At 58.3% G+C, this 17,228-nt stretch overlaps 6 protein-coding genes across 6 annotated transcripts; 4 read left to right on the top strand and 2 right to left on the bottom strand.

The window, feature by feature from the left end:
* Nucleotides 1-115: 115 nt before the first annotated feature.
* KVR01_011534 (uncharacterized protein) lies at nt 116-1,654 on the top strand (the record flags this gene model as incomplete). Its single annotated transcript, XM_044794702.1, has 1 exon — nt 116-1,654. The coding sequence occupies one exon, from the start codon at nt 116-118 to the stop codon at nt 1,652-1,654; it is 1,539 nt and encodes a 512-aa protein (XP_044639243.1).
* Nucleotides 1,655-3,239: 1,585 nt separating this feature from the next.
* Nucleotides 3,240-5,247, top strand: KVR01_011582 (uncharacterized protein; the record flags this gene model as incomplete). Its single annotated transcript, XM_044786179.1, has 5 exons — nt 3,240-3,437; nt 3,489-3,822; nt 3,876-4,103; nt 4,154-4,191; nt 4,248-5,247. The coding sequence occupies exons 1-5, from the start codon at nt 3,301-3,303 to the stop codon at nt 5,245-5,247; spliced, it is 1,737 nt and encodes a 578-aa protein (XP_044639291.1). The 5' UTR covers nt 3,240-3,300.
* A 119-nt stretch (nt 5,248-5,366) lies between these two features.
* On the top strand, nt 5,367-7,953 carry KVR01_011585 (replication factor A subunit protein RFA1). The gene is made up of 4 exons (XM_044794999.1): nt 5,367-5,526; nt 5,612-5,866; nt 5,929-7,362; nt 7,492-7,953. The coding sequence occupies exons 1-4, from the start codon at nt 5,486-5,488 to the stop codon at nt 7,589-7,591; spliced, it is 1,830 nt and encodes a 609-aa protein (XP_044639294.1). The 5' UTR covers nt 5,367-5,485; the 3' UTR covers nt 7,592-7,953.
* A 50-nt stretch (nt 7,954-8,003) lies between these two features.
* On the bottom strand, nt 8,004-10,489 carry KVR01_011545 (uncharacterized protein). The gene is made up of 3 exons (XM_044789580.1): nt 9,954-10,489; nt 9,697-9,894; nt 8,004-9,641 (listed from the first exon to the last, which is right to left on the bottom strand). Exons 1-3 carry the CDS (start codon nt 10,113-10,115, stop codon nt 8,514-8,516), a joined length of 1,488 nt encoding a protein of 495 aa, XP_044639254.1. The 5' UTR covers nt 10,116-10,489; the 3' UTR covers nt 8,004-8,513.
* A 187-nt stretch (nt 10,490-10,676) lies between these two features.
* KVR01_011762 (dihydroorotase) lies at nt 10,677-13,787 on the top strand. Its single transcript, XM_044783231.1, has 7 exons — nt 10,677-10,855; nt 10,955-11,079; nt 11,151-11,436; nt 11,913-12,118; nt 12,187-12,220; nt 12,307-12,333; nt 12,424-13,787. The coding sequence occupies exons 2-7, from the start codon at nt 10,967-10,969 to the stop codon at nt 12,820-12,822; spliced, it is 1,065 nt and encodes a 354-aa protein (XP_044639471.1). The 5' UTR covers nt 10,677-10,855; nt 10,955-10,966; the 3' UTR covers nt 12,823-13,787.
* On the bottom strand, nt 13,041-17,037 carry KVR01_011618 (uncharacterized protein). Its single transcript, XM_044791991.1, has 4 exons — nt 15,593-17,037; nt 15,251-15,319; nt 14,447-15,047; nt 13,041-14,302 (listed from the first exon to the last, which is right to left on the bottom strand). Exons 1-4 carry the CDS (start codon nt 16,742-16,744, stop codon nt 13,854-13,856), a joined length of 2,271 nt encoding a protein of 756 aa, XP_044639327.1. The 5' UTR covers nt 16,745-17,037; the 3' UTR covers nt 13,041-13,853.
* Nucleotides 17,038-17,228: the final 191 nt, after the last annotated feature.

Genomic DNA, 17,228 nt, shown 5'->3' on the forward strand with positions numbered 1-17,228 from the left:
AGAACTCCACTGCCAGTATGGGCATAGATATAGGTGCGCAGGCACCTCTTCTCCCTTGTGAATTCAAGCCTCCATCCTTCCTGGCCGGTGTTTCAATATCCCTGACAATTTCATAATGGAAACTCAGCCCTTCCGAGTCATCATAATCGGCGGCGGCCCCGTTGGTCTTACGGCCGCACATGCTCTCCTCTCCGCTGGTATCGACTTCGTCGTCCTCGAAGCCCGGGACACATTTACCCCGGAGGAAGGCGCCAGCCTGCTAGCATACGCCTCAACCCAGCGCGTATGGCAACAACTAGGCCTCTACAGCGCCATGGAGCCCAAGGGCTGCCCCGTCGCGACCCGCAGCTCGGCAGATCATGCAGGAAATATCTACCGAGGAGGAAATCCCAGCGTAATACACAGGAGGCTGTTTGGTGCGGCGCCGTGGAACTTCCACCGAAAGGAGCTGGTGGAGGTGCTGTATGAGCAGCTGCCGATGGAGGTGAGGGAGACGAAGCTGTGTACGGGACGCAAGGTGTGTGGGCTCGAGGTTGATGAAGAAGGCGTGACGGTGCGGTGTGAGGACGGGAGGGTGGAGCGAGGCAGCTTGGTGCTCGGGGTGGACGGCGTGCACAGCAGGACGAGGGTGCTGATGCGCGAGCTGATGCTGGCGGCGAGAGGAAACGAAGGCAGCAACGACGACGAGGGAGACATGCCACCGGAGAGACCCTACAAGGCCGAGTACCGCTGCCTCTGGGGGACATGCCCAGCACCAGCGGCGTGCCCACCAAGCTCCAACGCAGAAAGCCACGGCCCAGAGCGCAGCATCATGTTCATGACGGGCAACGACGGCCGCAGCTGGTTCTTCCTATACGAGCGGCTGGGCGGGCCGCGCGACGGGGGCCAGAGGTACACGCCCGAGGACGAGGAGGAGATGGCGGCGCGGTTCGCCCGGGTCCGCCTGCTGCCGGGCCTTCGGTTCGGCGACATCTGGCCGACGCGCACGGCCTGTGGCATGGCAGACCAGCTGGAGGGCGTGCTGCCGCAGGGGAACTGGCGTCTCCCCGCGGCCCAGGGCGGCCGTGTCGTGCTCGCGGGCGATGCGGTCCACCGGATGACGCCCAACTTTGGCTGGGGGTTCAACTCGGGCGTCAACGACGTGTGCGCGCTGGTGTCAATGCTCCACGCTGAAGTGACGGGCCCCTCGTCGCCGTCGCCATCGCCATCGCCATCGCCATCGCCATCGCCATCGCCATCGCCCTCGACCGCTCAGCTGGATGGCGTCCTTGCACGCTACGCAGAGGCACGCTGCGTGGATGACGATGTGGCCGACGTGGTCAGCATTAGCGGCAGGGTGACACGCCAGTGTGCGTATCCGCGTGACCGGGGTTTTGTCGCAGCCGCGGTTGCCTGGCTTCTGACGCGTGTGGTCCCGTTGCTGGTTCCGGATTTTGAGGCGAAGATGGCAAGGAAGTTGCTGGGCAAGGTTATGCGGAGGAGTCGCGTATTAGAGTTTTTGAAGGTGGATGGAAATGAGTCGGCTCGCGCCGAAGAGAAATTGTTTTCTGGGGAGATGGGGTGGGACTTTCCGATACCCACTACAGCTGCTGCCAAGGGGATTGAGAGTGAAAAGGACGGAGTCGTCGTAACAGAGAGCGAGCTAGGCTCATGACTCTAGACCGTTTTGTCTTTTTAGAACTTTTTATAGCAGAGTATAGAATCTTGTATAATAACAATTGCCACTAGTACCCTAACTTAGGTAGCCTTACTTGTCCCGGCCTCACATAGTACCTAGGTAGGTAGAAGTAATTAAGTACATACACAAGGTATAAGCTAGAACGTAATGTAAGGGCTAAGATGGTAACTAATAGATAAATAGTTGAACAAAAACAAACATAGTAGCCGAAGCCTTCCAAGCGTAAATGTTGTGTCTTCGAAGTTTGGAACCAAAGATGACAATAAGCATCGGACCTCTTAGGACCTAGTCTCCACGTGCCTGTCGAGGACCATCATCTTTGTGCAACAGCAGATTCCGATGGCGTCATATTACCATGGCCTCCCCGTGGATGGGTCAAGTTCTTTTTCTCGTCATCCGGCGTGCTTCCCCGGCCCCTGGCCAAGCCACACATCGTGCTTCTTCCAAGCCCCATTCAAGAATGGTCCCAAAGCAAGCCTTCAGCAGTCTGAAATTTAGGAGCATGTAGACGGAAATACTTCCTGGCATCCCGAGGTCCGTGGACACCAAACAGCCCAGGCTTTGCTGACGGCAGTAAATCTGTCCAACTGGTAATTATGGCCGTTACGGAAGTTCTTTCATATTCACTAAAAGGGAGATGCACATCATGGCGGATTGGTGGGTACCCAGGTAGGTATCTTCAATCAAGAATATTTCCGACCAAGGGAATAGCTGAAACTCCTGGTTTATGATGAATCTTGCAGCCCTGTGTGCTTAAATTCATTTAAGCTATAGCCCGCTACATATTCCATTAGAGATCAGAGGTTCACACTCGTAAAACCAAAAGGTATACAAGCTTACTAGGTGGCTAGAATACCAAAGCATCCTTTTGGATTAGTGCCAACTTAGTTACCTGGGTGTCCTACAAATACTTATTCTATAAGAGTTCATCCAGAACAAGGTTGTCCTATAGGAGTGTGTCGAAACCAAGGATTGAGAATTTGACCTCTGACTAGATACTGCGAAGAACTTTTCAAGCGTTCATTCACTTACAGGTCACAGGTCCTGTCTATGACATGATAGTATTTCATCCCCCGGAATTGCCGGGGTTCCGATTGCTTCCGACAAGAATTTCCGGAGCCTTGATGACAAGCGCTTGCTGAGCCACAGCCATGAATCCTTTGAAGAGCATATGATATTCATCTTATTCTTGCCACAATCCTACCGGGGTGTTCGGGACCCCACGTGCTCAACAGCCTGATCGAATGCGGCTCCGCTCTAGTCAGGCTTATGCCGACCGACTAGTCCGCCGTCACGGAGATATCCTCAATCGTACAGATTGGATTGGTCATGAAGAGCAGCTTGTGTGCTTGGTAATCTGTAGGTGTGATGAGTCGGTCAGAGGTAGACCGATGATGGAGAATGATGGAGAATCGTGTTGCTTTTCTCGGCAAATTCCGTCATCGTGGGGGCTGCTTTTTCCGCACGATAATACTTGGGTACTTGGGTGCCCAGGTGCTTGATAATGCATCTCAGCTGACTATAAAGACTTAAATGGAAGCCCAACCCAGTTGAATGTAAGAAAATGGGATGATCCCCATCTGTTTCCTCACCAAGGACGGTGTAACACAAGATCGCCTAACATGCACGTACAGACAGTTTTCACAGCAGGCTTTGCCCTGTTTACCCAAGCTTATCCTTCAAGACTCACCGTTGACCTTGGGTACGAAAAGTACACAGGTGTTTACGACAACAGCTCGGGTTTGGATATATGGAAAGGGTGAGCATGATTAATCCAAGCACCTCTGACTAGCTGTTAACCTCGCCGCAGCATCCGTTACGCTGCTCCCCCCGTTGGAGACCTTCGCTGGCGCGCCCCTGCTGAACCAGAATACACCGGCAAGACCGTACTAGCGGACACGTTTGGTTCCGCGTGTCGCCAGACATTGGCGGTTGGCGGCGATGTCCCGTCCTCGCCTCTCGGAGCCGAAGAAGACGAGGATTGCCTGTTCCTGAATGTCCACGCCCCGCGCGGTGCCAAGAAGCTGCCCGTCTACGTTTGGATCCATGGCGGAGGCTATGGCCAGGGCGACGGGAGTCAGGATCTTCGCGAGTTCATCAACGCGAACGGAAACAAGTACATTGCAGTGTCTATGAACTACAGGGTGAGTGCACCACCGTGGCTGTCATGGCGCACATGATGTTTAATGTCTTGCAGCTCGGCGCTTTCGGGTTCTTGTCGTCCGAAGATGTGAAGAAGAACGGGGCTCTGAATGCTGGTATGCTTGACCAGAGATTCTCCCTTGAATGGATACAGAAGCACATCGGCGCGTTTGGTGGTGACAAGTCACGCGTGACCATCCACGGTGTCTCTGCGGGGGGTGGCTCCGTCATGCTCCATTCAATGGCGAATGGTGGTTCTGACGGGGACAAGCTGTTTGACCAGGTGAGCCGTTCAACACGAGCCTTTAGCGAATGCCGACTAATCGGTCCCAGGGTATGGCCTCCTCGCCTTATCTCCCTCGACACTACAAGTGAGTCGAGTCCCAAGACTATTTTTCTCAGGTGCTCCGACTGATCACAATCTCAGCTACGACGAAGACTTCCCAACGTACTTGTACGACCAATTTGTCAGTCTGAGCGGGTGCGAAGGTGATTCCGACAAACTGTCTTGCCTCCGCAGTCAGGATGCCGAGGTTCTCCAGGAGGCAAACGTCAATGTCACCAATGCTACGGCATATGGCACATGGGCCTTCGCGCCGGTCACAGACGGATGCTTCATCCAGAACGCCCCATCTGTCCAGCTGCTGGACGAGAAGGCGGTGAACGGAAACCACATGTGGGCCAGCCACAACGCAGAAGAGGGCCCTATCTTTGTCCCGAAGAACATCACCACCGAGGATGCCCTGGTCGAGTTCGTGCGCACCAGTTTCCCCCGGTTCGACGACGACGACATCGCATCCGTGCTCGAGACATACCCCCTCTCGGCATATGGGATGGACACCTCCAACCCCCGCTTCGCAACCGCAGGCGACAATGGCCCGACGGCCGTCGACGTGTCGCCCTTTGGCATCGGCCACCAGCAGCGCGCATTCGCCATCTACGGAGAAGCCACATTCCAGTGCCCGTCGTACTGGGTGGCAACCGGCTACACCGGAGACGAGACCAAGTCGTCGTACCTCTTCACGTACACCAGCCCGCCTGCTCTCCACGGGGCTGACGCCACGGCTTATTTTGGGCCGTCGATACCGACCCTGAGTGCTGAATTCGTCCGAGCATGGCAGGGCATGTGGGGTGCTTACATCGCGACTGGGTCGCCGAACATACCCTCCGATGTTGCGAATAACACCGGCTCGGACGTCTTGTCGAACTGGCCGAGATGGGGGGGACACGACTCCATGGTCAACTTCAACCAGACTGGAGGCACGCCGATGAGGGTAGACGTCGGGTTTGGTCTTGGGGAGGTTACTGCCAATGTTGAGCCTGGGCTGGAGAATGCATTCCGTGAAGTTGATGCCAGGACGTGGGAGGGAGGTAGAGGGGAGAGGTGTGATTTCTGGAGGCGGATGGCCCCCAAGGTGCCCATGTAATCTGACTTCATTGGGCGTAGTGCATGTGTTATGTAAGCGGCGAGGAGACCCACCCCTGCCTAATTAACTGGCGCGGGGCGGGGGCCAGGAAAGTCGCGTCAGACGCGTCTCCTCTTAGACGAGAAAGTGCCAAACAACCACAGAGGCCCACGCCACTCCATCACATCCCTTGAGCCTCGAACATCGTCGTGTGCTGTACTCAAAGTGTCATTGCTCGGCTTTCGAATCAACCGACAAAATGGGTGACGCTGCCAACCAGATCACCAGAGGCGCCCTCCAGTATGCTCCATTTTAATCATGCCCCATCTCGGCCCCGCGCCCTTCGCGATGCCCCTCGTTTTGACTGCTGACCATGCCCTCCCAGTGCCATCTTCAACGACCCCGCGAGGGCCAACGCCCAGTTCCCAGTCCCCGTATTGCAATGCCTCCAGCTCAAGCACATGGACCAGGCCAAAACGGGCGGCCCAGACAGATACCGCGTCGTCCTGAGCGACGGCGATAACTTTGTCCAGTGCATGCTCGCCACCCAGGCAAACCATGTCGTCCACGATGGCAAACTCGTCAAGGGCTGCATCCTGCGACTCAAGACCTACTCGTCCAACTCGGTCAAGGGGAAGAAGTATGCCTGCCGGCCACCATAGTACCGAAACCAACCGTGCGTGCGCTGACCACCCCAACTAGCATCTTGATCGTGCTCGACGTCGATGTCATCGAGTCCCTCGGCACCCCGGACAAGATCGGCGACCCCAAACCTTTCCAAGCCAAGGCGGAAGAGGCCGCAACCAACACGACCATCGGCGGCAGCGGGTTCTACGGAAACAAGCAGGAAGACTCAAAGCCTGCAGTCAAGAAGGAGAACATCCCCACACGGGCCCGGGGCTCATCCCAGCTCGGGAACAATGTCATATACCCCATCGAGGCGCTGTCGCCGTACGCCAACAAGTGGACCATCAAGGCCCGGGTGAGCGCCAAGTCCGACATCAAGACGTGGCACAAGTCCACCGGCGAGGGCAAGCTCTTCAGCGTCAACCTGCTGGACGAGAGCGGCGAGATCAAGGCCACCGGCTTCAACGAGCAGTGCGACCAGTTCTACGACGTCCTGCAGGACGGCGAGGTCTACTACATATCCAGCCCCTGCAAGGTGAACATGGCCAAGAAGCAGTTCTCCAACCTGACCTGCGACTACGAGCTGGCCTTCGACCGCAACACCGTCATCGAGAAGGCCGAGGACCAGAGCAACGTGCCCCAGGTCCGCTTCAACTTCTGCGGCATCGAGGAGCTGGGCAAGGTCGAGAAGGACACCACCGTCGATGTTGTCGGCATCCTGAAGGACGTCGAGGGGGTCGTGTCGTTCCAGTCCAAGGCCACCCAGAAGGACTACGAGAAGCGGGAGCTCACCATCGTCGACGACAGCGGCTTCTCGGTGCGGGTGACCCTCTGGGGCAAGACCGCCAACACCTTCGACGCGCCCCTCGAGTCCGTCGTCGCGTTCAAGGGCGTCCGCGTGTCCGACTTTGGCGGCCGCTCGCTGTCCCTCCTGTCGTCGGGCACGATGGCCGTCAACCCAGACATCGCGGAGGCGCACCGGCTCAAGGGCTGGTACGACGCGTCGGGCCGCACGGACGAGTACCGCTCGCACAACAACATGGCCTCGATGGGCAGCGCGGCGGGCCGCAAGGAGGACACGAGGAGCATCGCGCAGGTCAAGGACTCGGGGCTGGGCATGGAGGAGCAGGCCTACTTCACCGTCAAGGGGACCATCGTCTACATCAAGCAGGAGAGCTTCTGCTACCCGGCCTGCCGCTCCGAGAACTGCAACAAGAAGGTCGTCGAGGAGGACGGCGGCTGGCGCTGCGAGAAGTGCAGCGTCACCCACGACAGGCCAGAGTACCGCTACATCATGTCCGTCAACGTCAACGACCACACCGGCCAGCTGTGGCTGAGCTGCTTCGACGACACCGGCCGCGCCATCATGGGCGGCAGGTCCGCCGACGAGCTCATGCGGCTCAAGGAGACCGACGAGGAGGGGCTGGCCAGGGTGTTCGACGAGGCCAACTGCACCAAGTACAGCTTCAGGTGTAGGGCCAAGATGGACATGTTTGGTGACATGCAGCGGTAAGACTTTCTCCCCCTCCCCCCTCTCCGTCCCTCCAATCTCAGGAAGCAGCACCACGGCTGCTCCTCCCACCCCCCACACACCGCGGAGCATAATCAATCACACATTTGCTGACTCCCATCGTTTAGCATCCGGTACCAGGTCATGCGCGCCGAGCCCCTGAACTACGTGGCCGAGGCCAATGCGTTGGCCACGCTGATCAAGCAGTACGAGGACATGCAGGTGTGAGGAAGCAGGCGGACGCCTGCTCCCCTGTCAGCAGTGGAATCTCCGCCCGGCCTCGTCTCGGGCGGGTTGGCTGTGGTAGAAGCCCGGATGTGTAGCCAGCAACACTGGCAGTGGCTGGATCGCTCCGCCTGTTGTGTTTGTCCCCTCTCGCCGGAGCTCTGCGGTTGGACTTTTTGGTGTTTTTGTGCTCACATGTGTTTGTTTCGGGAAAAAAAGAAGGAAAAGGGAGGCAATAGATACCTGACTTTAATCACCTGGGCCCGTGTATGAAATCTGACTCTGGTCGAAGGAATGGGGGGCCAAGAAGAGACTGTAGCATCAGTGCAAAGCAAGAACAAATACTAGCATGTGTGTTTCAAGAACGGAGTATGCCGTGGCCCAAATGAGGCATGGTGTTCTTTTTATGCGAGCCTACAAACGGTGCCAAAATTTGAATGAAGGTAGTAGACATCTATCTCTACACTACACAGACGGCCGACCCATTGGCAGGAAGATCTTTATTTTTTTGGCTCCTTTCATCTGTCGGGCTGGACTCATCCAGGTATAGCCTGGCCTTGCGACTGAGCTATGTTGTTTCTACCTCCAAAATGTCGGCGAACGACAGACCTTCATCTACCATCTAGAGGAGTACCTGCCCTCAACAAGACTGCGGGACCAACTCCGATACGGGCCGATACTCCAATGCGGGTGCTCTCACCCACAATGAGACCAATACCTACTCTATGCCCTGCCTCGCTCGTCGTTGGGTGGCAAGAGTCCAGCCCGTGACGCAGCAGCCCACAAATCTTTCCCCCCCGGCTGCTATCTCCCACACAGTGGCGCCAGTGCTGCGCGGCTCCCTCTTTCCCTTGTTTGGTCATCTGATCCTGAGAAGCAGTCTAGACGCGTAATCTTTGCGTCGTTCACAGGGGTACATGTCGCCCTACATCATGCCCCCGTCATGAACACCCGTCATCAGGTCCTCGTCGTCCACCGTGGAATCGAACATCGAGGTCGCGCCGCGGCCCAGCTCCTTCTCGCGCTGCGCCTCCCTGATGTGCTGCTTGACGTAGAAGGGGTTGGTACTCAGGCGCGCGCTGGTGGCCTTGTAGACGGCCTCGAGGTCTTTCATCTTGGCGAAGATGGAGGCGATCTCGCGTTGGTACTGCTTCTCGGACAAATCGCCCGAGCCGGAGAGGTACTTCAGGTATGGGGGCTTGTCCGTGGGCTTCTCGATGACTCCGTTCAACATGCCGGAGCTGATCATGCCCTGCACCAGCGCCTCGACGTCGTTGTCGCTGGGCAAGACGTCGCCTGTCTCGGCGCTGCACGTCTTTTGGCGGAGGTCGGCAAGCGAAACCTTGGAGTAGATCCTCCTCAGATCGATAATCTGCCACTTCTGGTGTGCGGCCAGGACCTCCTGGACCAATCCTGTATTTCGGTCGTTGGCCCAGACTCCAGAATTGGTCTCAACCTCTGTCTTGAGGGATGTAGCATCCATCGTGTCAAAATGTGCTGCTATGGACAAGTATGGCTTTCCCGTCAGCTCGCACGTCTTGCTAGCGGTTGAGCCGGTCGTGGCAGGCACGGTCGGTGTGCGCCCGTTTACTAGCAGGCTGACGAGAACCCACTTGTTGAAAGCCTCAACCATGATTTTGCTAACCCCACCGTCACGCGTGGGATGGGTGATGACGCGCTCGAAGGCCGCGCGCGCCTTTGTCCACTGGCGCCTGGAGCAGTACAGCAGACCGCATGTGAGGTCGTACTGTAGGACTTGATCAACCGTGACTGCGGTAGTCAGGCCTGTCTCGACCATGATGTAGTTTGTTGGGGGAAGACTCATATCGCAGAGTGGCTTCTGACTTGCTGCATTTGTTCTGTTTCCAGAGCTCTGGTCTCGAGACATGCCAGGAAAGTAGACGATTTGTTTGTCGGTGACTTGGAAGGCTGGCTCGGGGACGTTGTTGTCATAGGCGAGTCGCACGAGTGATAGGTGATGGGAAGTGAGCATCGCCCCGCTTGGGTCGAGTCGGAGGATGGCGATCGCTAGAACCTCGACTGCGATATCGTGCTGGAAGCAGACAGTGTTAGAATATGGGTGCCGCAAGGAGGTGCGGGGGGCTTACCGGCAGCAGTGTGCCCGATGCCACCTTGTCCAGCCATGTCGTGAGATGGCTTCCCACATACCGGATCTGCCTGGCATCGAAGGTCAAGAGGAATGTGACAAGGGCTTCAAGTCGCGCCTCGGGCGGGAAGGTTGCGCTTTCGGAAACGGTGTTGAATACGGCGAGGTAGGAAATGCTATTGACGGCTGGATCCAACAACTGCAAGGTAATCGGTCAGCCCCCTGCATCTCACGATCGGCAACGGGCTGGGACCATACCTGAAGGATTTCGGTACCATACTGTGCAATAGTGGCAGTCTCCTTGCTAAATAGCTGGTCTATTTGGTGCAGGTGGGAGTGGACGGCATGGTCGTAGTCCTCGTCTGCGACGAACGGCTGGGAGGGGGGAAAGCCCAAGAGGATGGACGCAGCATTGTCCATGGTGAGGTGTGCGTGTGAGGTAGGTCGGTGGGTATCTGGGGAGAGAAGAGGCGGTAAGAGGGGAAGCGAACAGCTAGGGTGGGTGAGCTGTCGCGGGTGGTGGTGGTGATGGTGGTGTTTGGTGGATGACGATGACGATGGTGGGCAGACGAGGCTCCCTGCCTAATCAACACCCGCCGTAGCGGACAAGTAATGGACTCAGCGAGAAGACTGCAAGATGTCGAGCAGCATTATGCTTTCCGTTCTTGGTGGCAGGGAAAGTATTGTCAAAAGTGAGAAGAGGATGGAAAGATGGTCGTGTAGCTTAAAGGGCGGTTGGCGATTAGGACCAAGAGGACGTTTCCCCACGCCATCACACTCCAAGGCAGGTAGGCACGAACCTAGGTACCTACTCCGTACCTAGTGTGGGCGGTACGGAGTACGTACCTATACTACTAGCCAGGCTGCACACCAGGTCCCACGGGACCCCGCCAAGGTCGATGTGGCCCAAGCTTCTCCTCTTCTTACAAGGGTGCCCCATCTCAGCGCCTCCCATCGCGCCTGCGCGCTTGTGTCAGTTGCGGGAGACAGACCTCACACCTCGATTTGGCCCCAGATTTTCGCGATGCACAGTTTGCAGGGGTCTGGAAAATGTGGGCTCCTCACCCCCTTCACTCATTCATTTGAGTTTGGCATTTCAGATCGCTTTAACCAGTCTCTGCCTTGCTACTGTTTGTACCGTATTGATAGTTCCACGCCCTGTAAGATCCCGATTGACTCCTGGGAAGCATCAGAGACAACAGTCGATTGCTGCTCAGCACATCTGCATTTTGATGCGCCCTTGACTAACTGTGCCATAGCTATCCACCGCCATGCCTCTCCCAGACAAATATGAGCTGCCAGCTGCAGCGGACTTCCACGTTCACGTTCGTGATGGCCCCATGTCTGCCGCCGTCGTGCCCACGATCCGGCAGGGTGGCGTCAAGTAGGCATATCCCCATGCTCGACAAAAGTCGTGATAGTTCATCTGCTTACACTCGAGCCTTCCGTCTGTAGCGTGGCATACGTGATGCCCAATCTGGTCCCTCCTGTGACCACCGTCCAGATGGCCCTCGAGTACAAGCAGCGTCTGCTGCAAGTGGACCCCGCTGTCACCTACCTCATGACCCTGTACCTCCACCCCTCCATCACGCCCGAGGTTGTGCGTGAGGCCAGGAAGGCCGGCATCGCGGGCATCAAGAGCTACCCGGCAGGTCTGACCACGAACTCAGAGTCTGGAGTGACAGACTATGAGCAGTTCTACCCCGTGTTCGAGGCCATGGAGCAGGAGGGTCTCGTTCTGGTAAGCCCCTTTGGTTTCCGGTCAGGCGAGTCTGTTTTGCTCTCATAGGATAATTTCCTACAGAATGACCTCCCATGGGGTAAACTTCTTTGGGTGACATCCTGGAGGATGGCCTCCTATGCGATGAGCTCCTATGCGATCACTTCCTATGGGGTAACCTGCCGTGGCGGACTACTTCAGTAGACTGGGCGACTCCGAGTGGCCAACACTGCCCTTTCATACCAACCAGGTCTCCCTGCAGTCAATGATGAGACCACAATGTTTGAACACGGAGTCATCCACCCTTCACTGGGAGCCAATGACGCAGTTCGGATTTAGACTACAACGGTCTGAGATTGCGCGCATGTTTGATATTGACTCCTCATATTACAAGACCCTTGATTCCCGTGATTCTTTTTAAAGATATCGGGTCCTCGGGGACTGTTTCGAGTTAGTGCTATGCTGTCATGTGCAACGGCTGACCCATCAATGCCTAGAACATCCACGGCGAGTGCGCCAGCGATCACAAGAAGAACATCACCATCATGAACGCCGAAGCGAGCTTCCTGCCGACCCTGAAGGCGATCCACACGAGGTTCCCGAAGCTCAAGATCGTCCTGGAACACTGCACGACCGCGGATGCCGTCAAGGCTGTCGAGGCCTGCGGTGACACCGTCGTCGGGACCATCACAGCCCACCATCTGTAAGCAGGATTACCCCCCCCCCCCCGGGCGTATCTAAGGCCTAGGCACTGACACCTCTCCACTGCAGGTTCCTCATTGTCGATGACTGGGCAGGGGATGTGGTAAGTAGCACACAACAGCTGTCCTGCGCGTGTCGCGCCTTGTGTGTTATCCAGGCCTCTCCGAACTGACAAGTCGCGGCGAACAGTTCCACTACTGCAAGCCAGTTGCAAAGGTAAGCAAACAATACTCGCCCTATGTTGTTCCTATCTTCCTACGTTCCTATCTTTCCATGTTCCCGGGGTGCTGACGAGACCCCACGCAGATGCCCAACGACCGCCTCGCCCTGCTCCGGGCCGCCGTCACCAGCAAGGGCAAGTTCTTCCTGGGCACCGACTCGGCGCCGCACGACATCAGCGCCAAGAAGGGCAAGGGCAACACCGCGGCCGGCGTCTTCACGCAGCCCTACGCCGTCGCCTACGTGCTCACGGCGCTGGAGGAGGCCGCGGCCAGGGGCGACATCGAGGAGGCCCAGGTCACGCAGGAGCTGCTGGAGGGCTTCCTCGGCGGGTTCGGGCGCCGGTTCTACGGGGTTGGCCCCCCCGCGGAGAGGATCGCCGTGGAGAGGAAGGACGAGGTCGTGGTGGACAGCATCAGGGGCGAGGGCATCGAGGTCGTCCCCTTCCGGAAGGGCAAGCCCACCTGGAGCGTGCGCTGGCTGTGAGGCGCGCTTTACAGATCACAAACCCGTGGGAGGTAATCACATAGGAGCACTTGAGGTCATCAGATAGGAGATCACCTCATAAGAGGTTGCCCCTTTGGAGGTCGCCCCGTTGGAGGTTATACCGTGAGAGAAAAGAACAGCAGGAACTCGTGGGTGGCATGGGTGTTGCCATTCACTCTATAGCTGGATTGTGTGTAACCACGTCACTATAGTCAAAGACCAAAACACCGCATGCCTGAAAACCTGGTGATGATGGGCCCTTGGTGTTTCTGGTGGACGCCCCACCAATGCAGTCTCCCCTCGCGTGGACGAATTCGCCGTTTTTCTTTTCTAGTATACACAGTGATGCTAAGCTAAATGCCGCATCCAAGTAATGGGGGAAGGAACCGGGCCCCCGAGTTGTTTCCCTTGGATCGAGAGCCCGAAAAAGCAGCGCAAAACTCAACGCCGCGGATTCCACCCGTGCCTTCCCACGGCTGGGGCGAGTAAAAAATGCGATTCGCGTGTCCTTCGGTTCCGAGCAGGAGAAACCAAGTGGAAGGAGCGATTAGGAGGGGAAAAAACAACAACAACAACACAAGGAAAACGAAAAGGAAATAAAAACCACCCATCCAACCGATCCATCAAACCATCAAACCATCAAACCAGGCGGCCGGCGGGGTCGTTTGTCGTCAGCATCGTCAATCCAATCCATCCAAACGTAGAGACCAATCCAAACAAACAGTCCATCTCGGCCAGCCAGATCCCCGAGGCCTCGTAGGAAGGGGCAGCTGGGCCGCCGACAGCCGAGCGCGCCGAGGCAAGCGCAGCGCGAGGTACCAGCCAAGATCCATCGGGAGGAACGACGAGGGGAAGCCGAAAGCCCGACCAGGCAGGCCGGCGACACGCAAGGCAAGGCGAGGCGACGAGGAAGGAGCCGGGACAGCCAGGGCCGACGGTGTGGCAAGACGGAGGGAGCAGAGCACAGAGGAGGGGGGGCGCAGGGGCGCAGGGGCCAAGCAGGGCAGACAGCGACCAGCTCAGGCTCAAGCTCACAGCGGGGCGCCGCGCTGCTCGCCCGTGGCGGCGGTGTTATCGCCGCTGGAGGAGCCCTCGGGGTCCTCGGCGTGGGACGCGGACGACGTGGCTGGGGACGAGTGCTGGACGAGCTCGCCGAGCGCGGCGAAGGGGTTGCCGGACTCGAAGGCGGAGCGCTGGGTCCCGTTGTACGGGGCACCACCACCGCCACCGCCACGGTCGCCGCCGCTGCGGTTGTGGGTGGTGGTGTTGTTGCTAGCCAAGGAGGACAGGGTCATCGAGCGGGTGTTCCTGGTGGTGGGGACACGGCCTGCCACCGCCGCGAAGGAGCCAAGGCCAGGGCCAGAAGCAGAGCCAGAAGCAGAGCCAGAAGCAGGACCAGAAGAAGAGGCGGTGGCGGTAGAAGCACCTCCGGCACGAGAAGGGGGGCCGATGGGGCCATAGGTAGGTGGCGTAAAGGACGCTGCGGGGGGTGATGGATGGGTCAGCGACACGTCTTGTTGTTGTTGTTGTTGTCATCATTACCAGGAGCCTGGAGCATCATCTCCGTGCCGAGTTGACGACGGATGGAAGGACAACAAGTCCGGGGAGGGCGTGAGGTACTCACCGAAGATGCGTACTTGACGCCCCGCGCCGCGACCAGCGCCTCCAAAGCCGATGCTGCGTCCCACGCCACCGCCGCCGCTGCCGCCGCCGCTGCCCATGGGGGTGGGAGAGGACGGGCTGCGGTTCACTCCTCCTGCGTCTCCGCCGCCGACGGGGCCAGGTCCGGTACGCCAGTTCGACGACACCACGGCGTTGCTGAGGCCGCTGCCCATGCTGGTGCTCGCGGTGAGCGCGGGGAACATGGCACGTCCCGAATTCAGGCTGACCGGGCGGTCATCAATGGCAAGCGGACGCTGGAGGTCCATGGCCGCCTTCTTCCACCACGTCGGATAGCCGTGGAAGAGGCCGAGCTTCTCCTGGGTCTCGCGGTCGTGTGGCATCTCATGCTTGAATTTGCAGCCCTGCTGGGTAAAGGCACAGGTTCCGTCGTGGATCCACTTGTCACAGTACACCTTCTCACGACGTCCACTGCTGCCGCCCGCGCTACTGCTGCCGCCCTGGCGGCGGGTGGGCGTGCTCTTTCCGTCGAAGCCACGGGTTGCAAGGACGAGTTGGCCACCTCCGGGGACAGGGGAGGCGTTTATGATGGAATCGATCTGCGACTGTGGTCCGAGGTGGCGCACTGTTAGCCATCTGAACTCTTTTCTTGTGGTGTTTGGCCATGATGATTGGCACCGAGGGCTGCTTGAGCGGGACATGTACTGGTGGCAACGACACGAGGTGGGAGATGGGGGAGGGAGAGGCGCAGCTGCTTTGTTGTTTCCTTGCTTGCTTGCCTCCCTGCCTGCCTGCTTGCTTCTCTTACCTGGATGATGTCGGTCGAAGCCATGCCGTTACCGTTGCCGTTGCCGTTACCGATGGGGCTGGAGGTCGGCTGTGTGATGCGCATCCCACGCGTCAGTCCAAGGGTTCGTTCTTCCCAGTGATGAAGCTCAACACAGAAACACCTCGGCTCAGAAACATCATGAAGAAGCAGTACAGGCAGGTACGCAAGCAGGCAAGCAAGCAAGAAAGTCAACCGCTACTCTCTTCCGCCCCCCAGGGGACATTTTCGCGGCCATCATCGCCGACATGGTATTAAGAAGCAACGAAGCACGCACGAGAGGGGAAGAACCTTGAGGGACAAGCTGGAGAGAGAAAGACTTACAGTCGCAAATCGCTGCTGCTCCATCTGGGCGTCAGCGGGCTGGCCGTCCGCGCCAGGCTGGCGGGGCATCGGGAGGACGATCATCTCGGCGTCGGTGGGCACACGGCGAGGAATGTTCTCAAGCTCCGCGGGGAGCATATCGACGGGGACCAAGCGGGTGAACTCGCCGCCGCCGCGGTCGTAGCAGTACGCCATGTTGCGGTCCAACGCGGAGTCGGCGATGATCTTGCCAGTCTGCGGCTTCATCTTGAAAGGGAGGTTGTCGACGGGGACGGTGTGGGTCTCGAAGGGGTGTCTGTCGCGGTGGTACTGGGTCGAGGACGTCGAGGGAGGCTGCTGCTTGCTGCTGGTGGTACTGAAGCTGAAGCCTGCTGCGACGGGGTGGTACGCGTGGTGGTGGGCGAGGAGGAGGCCGTTGTTGCCCCGTGGATCGAAGCTCGAAACACCTTGGCGAAGGAACGGGGGGCTACTCGCGGTGGGGGGGAAGTCTCTGGTAGTAGGGGTATCGCGAGGGGGGCAGGAGGGGGGAGGAGGAACAACAACAGCAGGAGGGTGGTGGTCTGTCAGGTTGCTGCAGATCGGGGACGGCGAGGTCAGGCTGTCAAGACTGACGGTTGAGCTGCGCCAGGTTGGGGTACGGAGGCCGCGAGGGATGCTTGTGGAAGCAGGCGGAATCGACTGCGGATGCTGAGGAGGGGCTGGTGCGAGGGCCTGTCGAAACTGATGGCCTGAAAGACAATGACCAAGGCTGCTGCCGTCAGGTGTGGCTCCAGAGGAAGTGTGACTAGGGCGAGGGCGCTCGGCTGCCAGCCTGTTGCTGCTGCGGCGCCCGGCACTGACGGGCTGGAAGAAGCCCGGGTCCATCTCTAGAGGGGAAGGTATCGTGTTATCCAGACCGGGGCGCGGTCTGCATGAATTATGGAGCGGTCTGAGCTGATCCGGGCCCGTCGATGGGATGGCAGCCGTGTCGTCCGGGCACGATGTCAGCGGGTCCCGGGCCGGGCACGCCTCCAGGAGGTGATGTGTCGATGAGGCTGGGGAGGTTTCACGAGTTGAGACCGCGGAACAAGGCCCTGAGGAGCAGCTCACGTCGGAGGGGGTGTTGGGGGAGGGACGCGCGCCAGGTATATTGCGACTTGGTTGGGCTTCCATGATGAGACCCAAGTGGATCGCGAAGAAGGACTCTTCCTGGACGGCCGCAGTCTGATAATAAAGGGGGGCCGGGAGCAAACGGAGGCAGGCAGAGTCTCTTGCGGCACCTATTCTTACATCCTGCGACGCTGAATAGTTCGAGTAGCGGAGCACAGCGAGATAGGGGGACAAAGGTGGCCTGGGCTTCTCTTGGATGGACCACGCAAGGAATATTCAGGAACACCCGGGACAAGAGGGGACTCTGGACATTGCCACAGGGGCCCCTTGGGAGGGGAGGGCGTCTGAGGTTTCTTTTAACATTCATTCTGCCTGGGTTCACTTTGTCCTGAGAGCAAACGGGCGACGTCAAATAACCTTGTATGCACCCACGGATACCCGCAGGTGGTTGTTGTACTGCCCTCACGTGATTGCTGCCCATCTCTCAGGATCCGGTTAGCAGGTACAGCAGGCAACAGCGCGGGAATCATTGGGTCATGGGGTCACA

Source organism: Diaporthe batatas, assembly GCF_019321695.1.
Source record: "Diaporthe batatas strain CRI 302-4 chromosome Unknown Contig00016, whole genome shotgun sequence".
NCBI classification, from domain to species: Eukaryota; Fungi; Ascomycota; class Sordariomycetes; order Diaporthales; family Diaporthaceae; genus Diaporthe; species Diaporthe batatas.

Bases quoted from the DNA above. Each gene is read 5' to 3' on its own strand.
- KVR01_011618 (XM_044791991.1), bottom strand. From the start codon at position 16,744: ATGGAAGCCCAACCAAGTCGCAATATACCTGGCGCGCGTCCCTCCCCC. The intron at 15,320-15,592 runs GTAAGTCTTTCT...CGCATCACACAG, and splicing joins AGCAGCAGCGATTTGCGACT to CCGACCTCCAGCCCCATCGG. The intron at 15,048-15,250 runs GTAAGAGAAGCA...CTCGGACCACAG, and splicing joins CTTCGACCGACATCATCCAG to TCGCAGATCGATTCCATCAT.
- KVR01_011585 (XM_044794999.1), top strand. From the start codon at position 5,486: ATGGGTGACGCTGCCAACCAGATCACCAGAGGCGCCCTCCA. The intron at 5,527-5,611 runs GTATGCTCCATT...ATGCCCTCCCAG, and splicing joins ATCACCAGAGGCGCCCTCCA to TGCCATCTTCAACGACCCCG. The intron at 7,363-7,491 runs GTAAGACTTTCT...CCCATCGTTTAG, and splicing joins ATGTTTGGTGACATGCAGCG to CATCCGGTACCAGGTCATGC.
- KVR01_011762 (XM_044783231.1), top strand. From the start codon at position 10,967: ATGCCTCTCCCAGACAAATATGAGCTGCCAGCTGCAGCGGACTTCCAC. The intron at 11,080-11,150 runs GTAGGCATATCC...TTCCGTCTGTAG, and splicing joins ATCCGGCAGGGTGGCGTCAA to CGTGGCATACGTGATGCCCA. The intron at 12,119-12,186 runs GTAAGCAGGATT...TCTCCACTGCAG, and splicing joins ACCATCACAGCCCACCATCT to GTTCCTCATTGTCGATGACT.
- KVR01_011545 (XM_044789580.1), bottom strand. From the start codon at position 10,115: ATGGACAATGCTGCGTCCATCCTCTTGGGCTTTCCCCCCTCCCAGCCG. The intron at 9,895-9,953 runs GTATGGTCCCAG...ATTACCTTGCAG, and splicing joins ATGGTACCGAAATCCTTCAG to TTGTTGGATCCAGCCGTCAA. The intron at 9,642-9,696 runs GTAAGCCCCCCG...GTCTGCTTCCAG, and splicing joins CATCGGGCACACTGCTGCCG to CACGATATCGCAGTCGAGGT.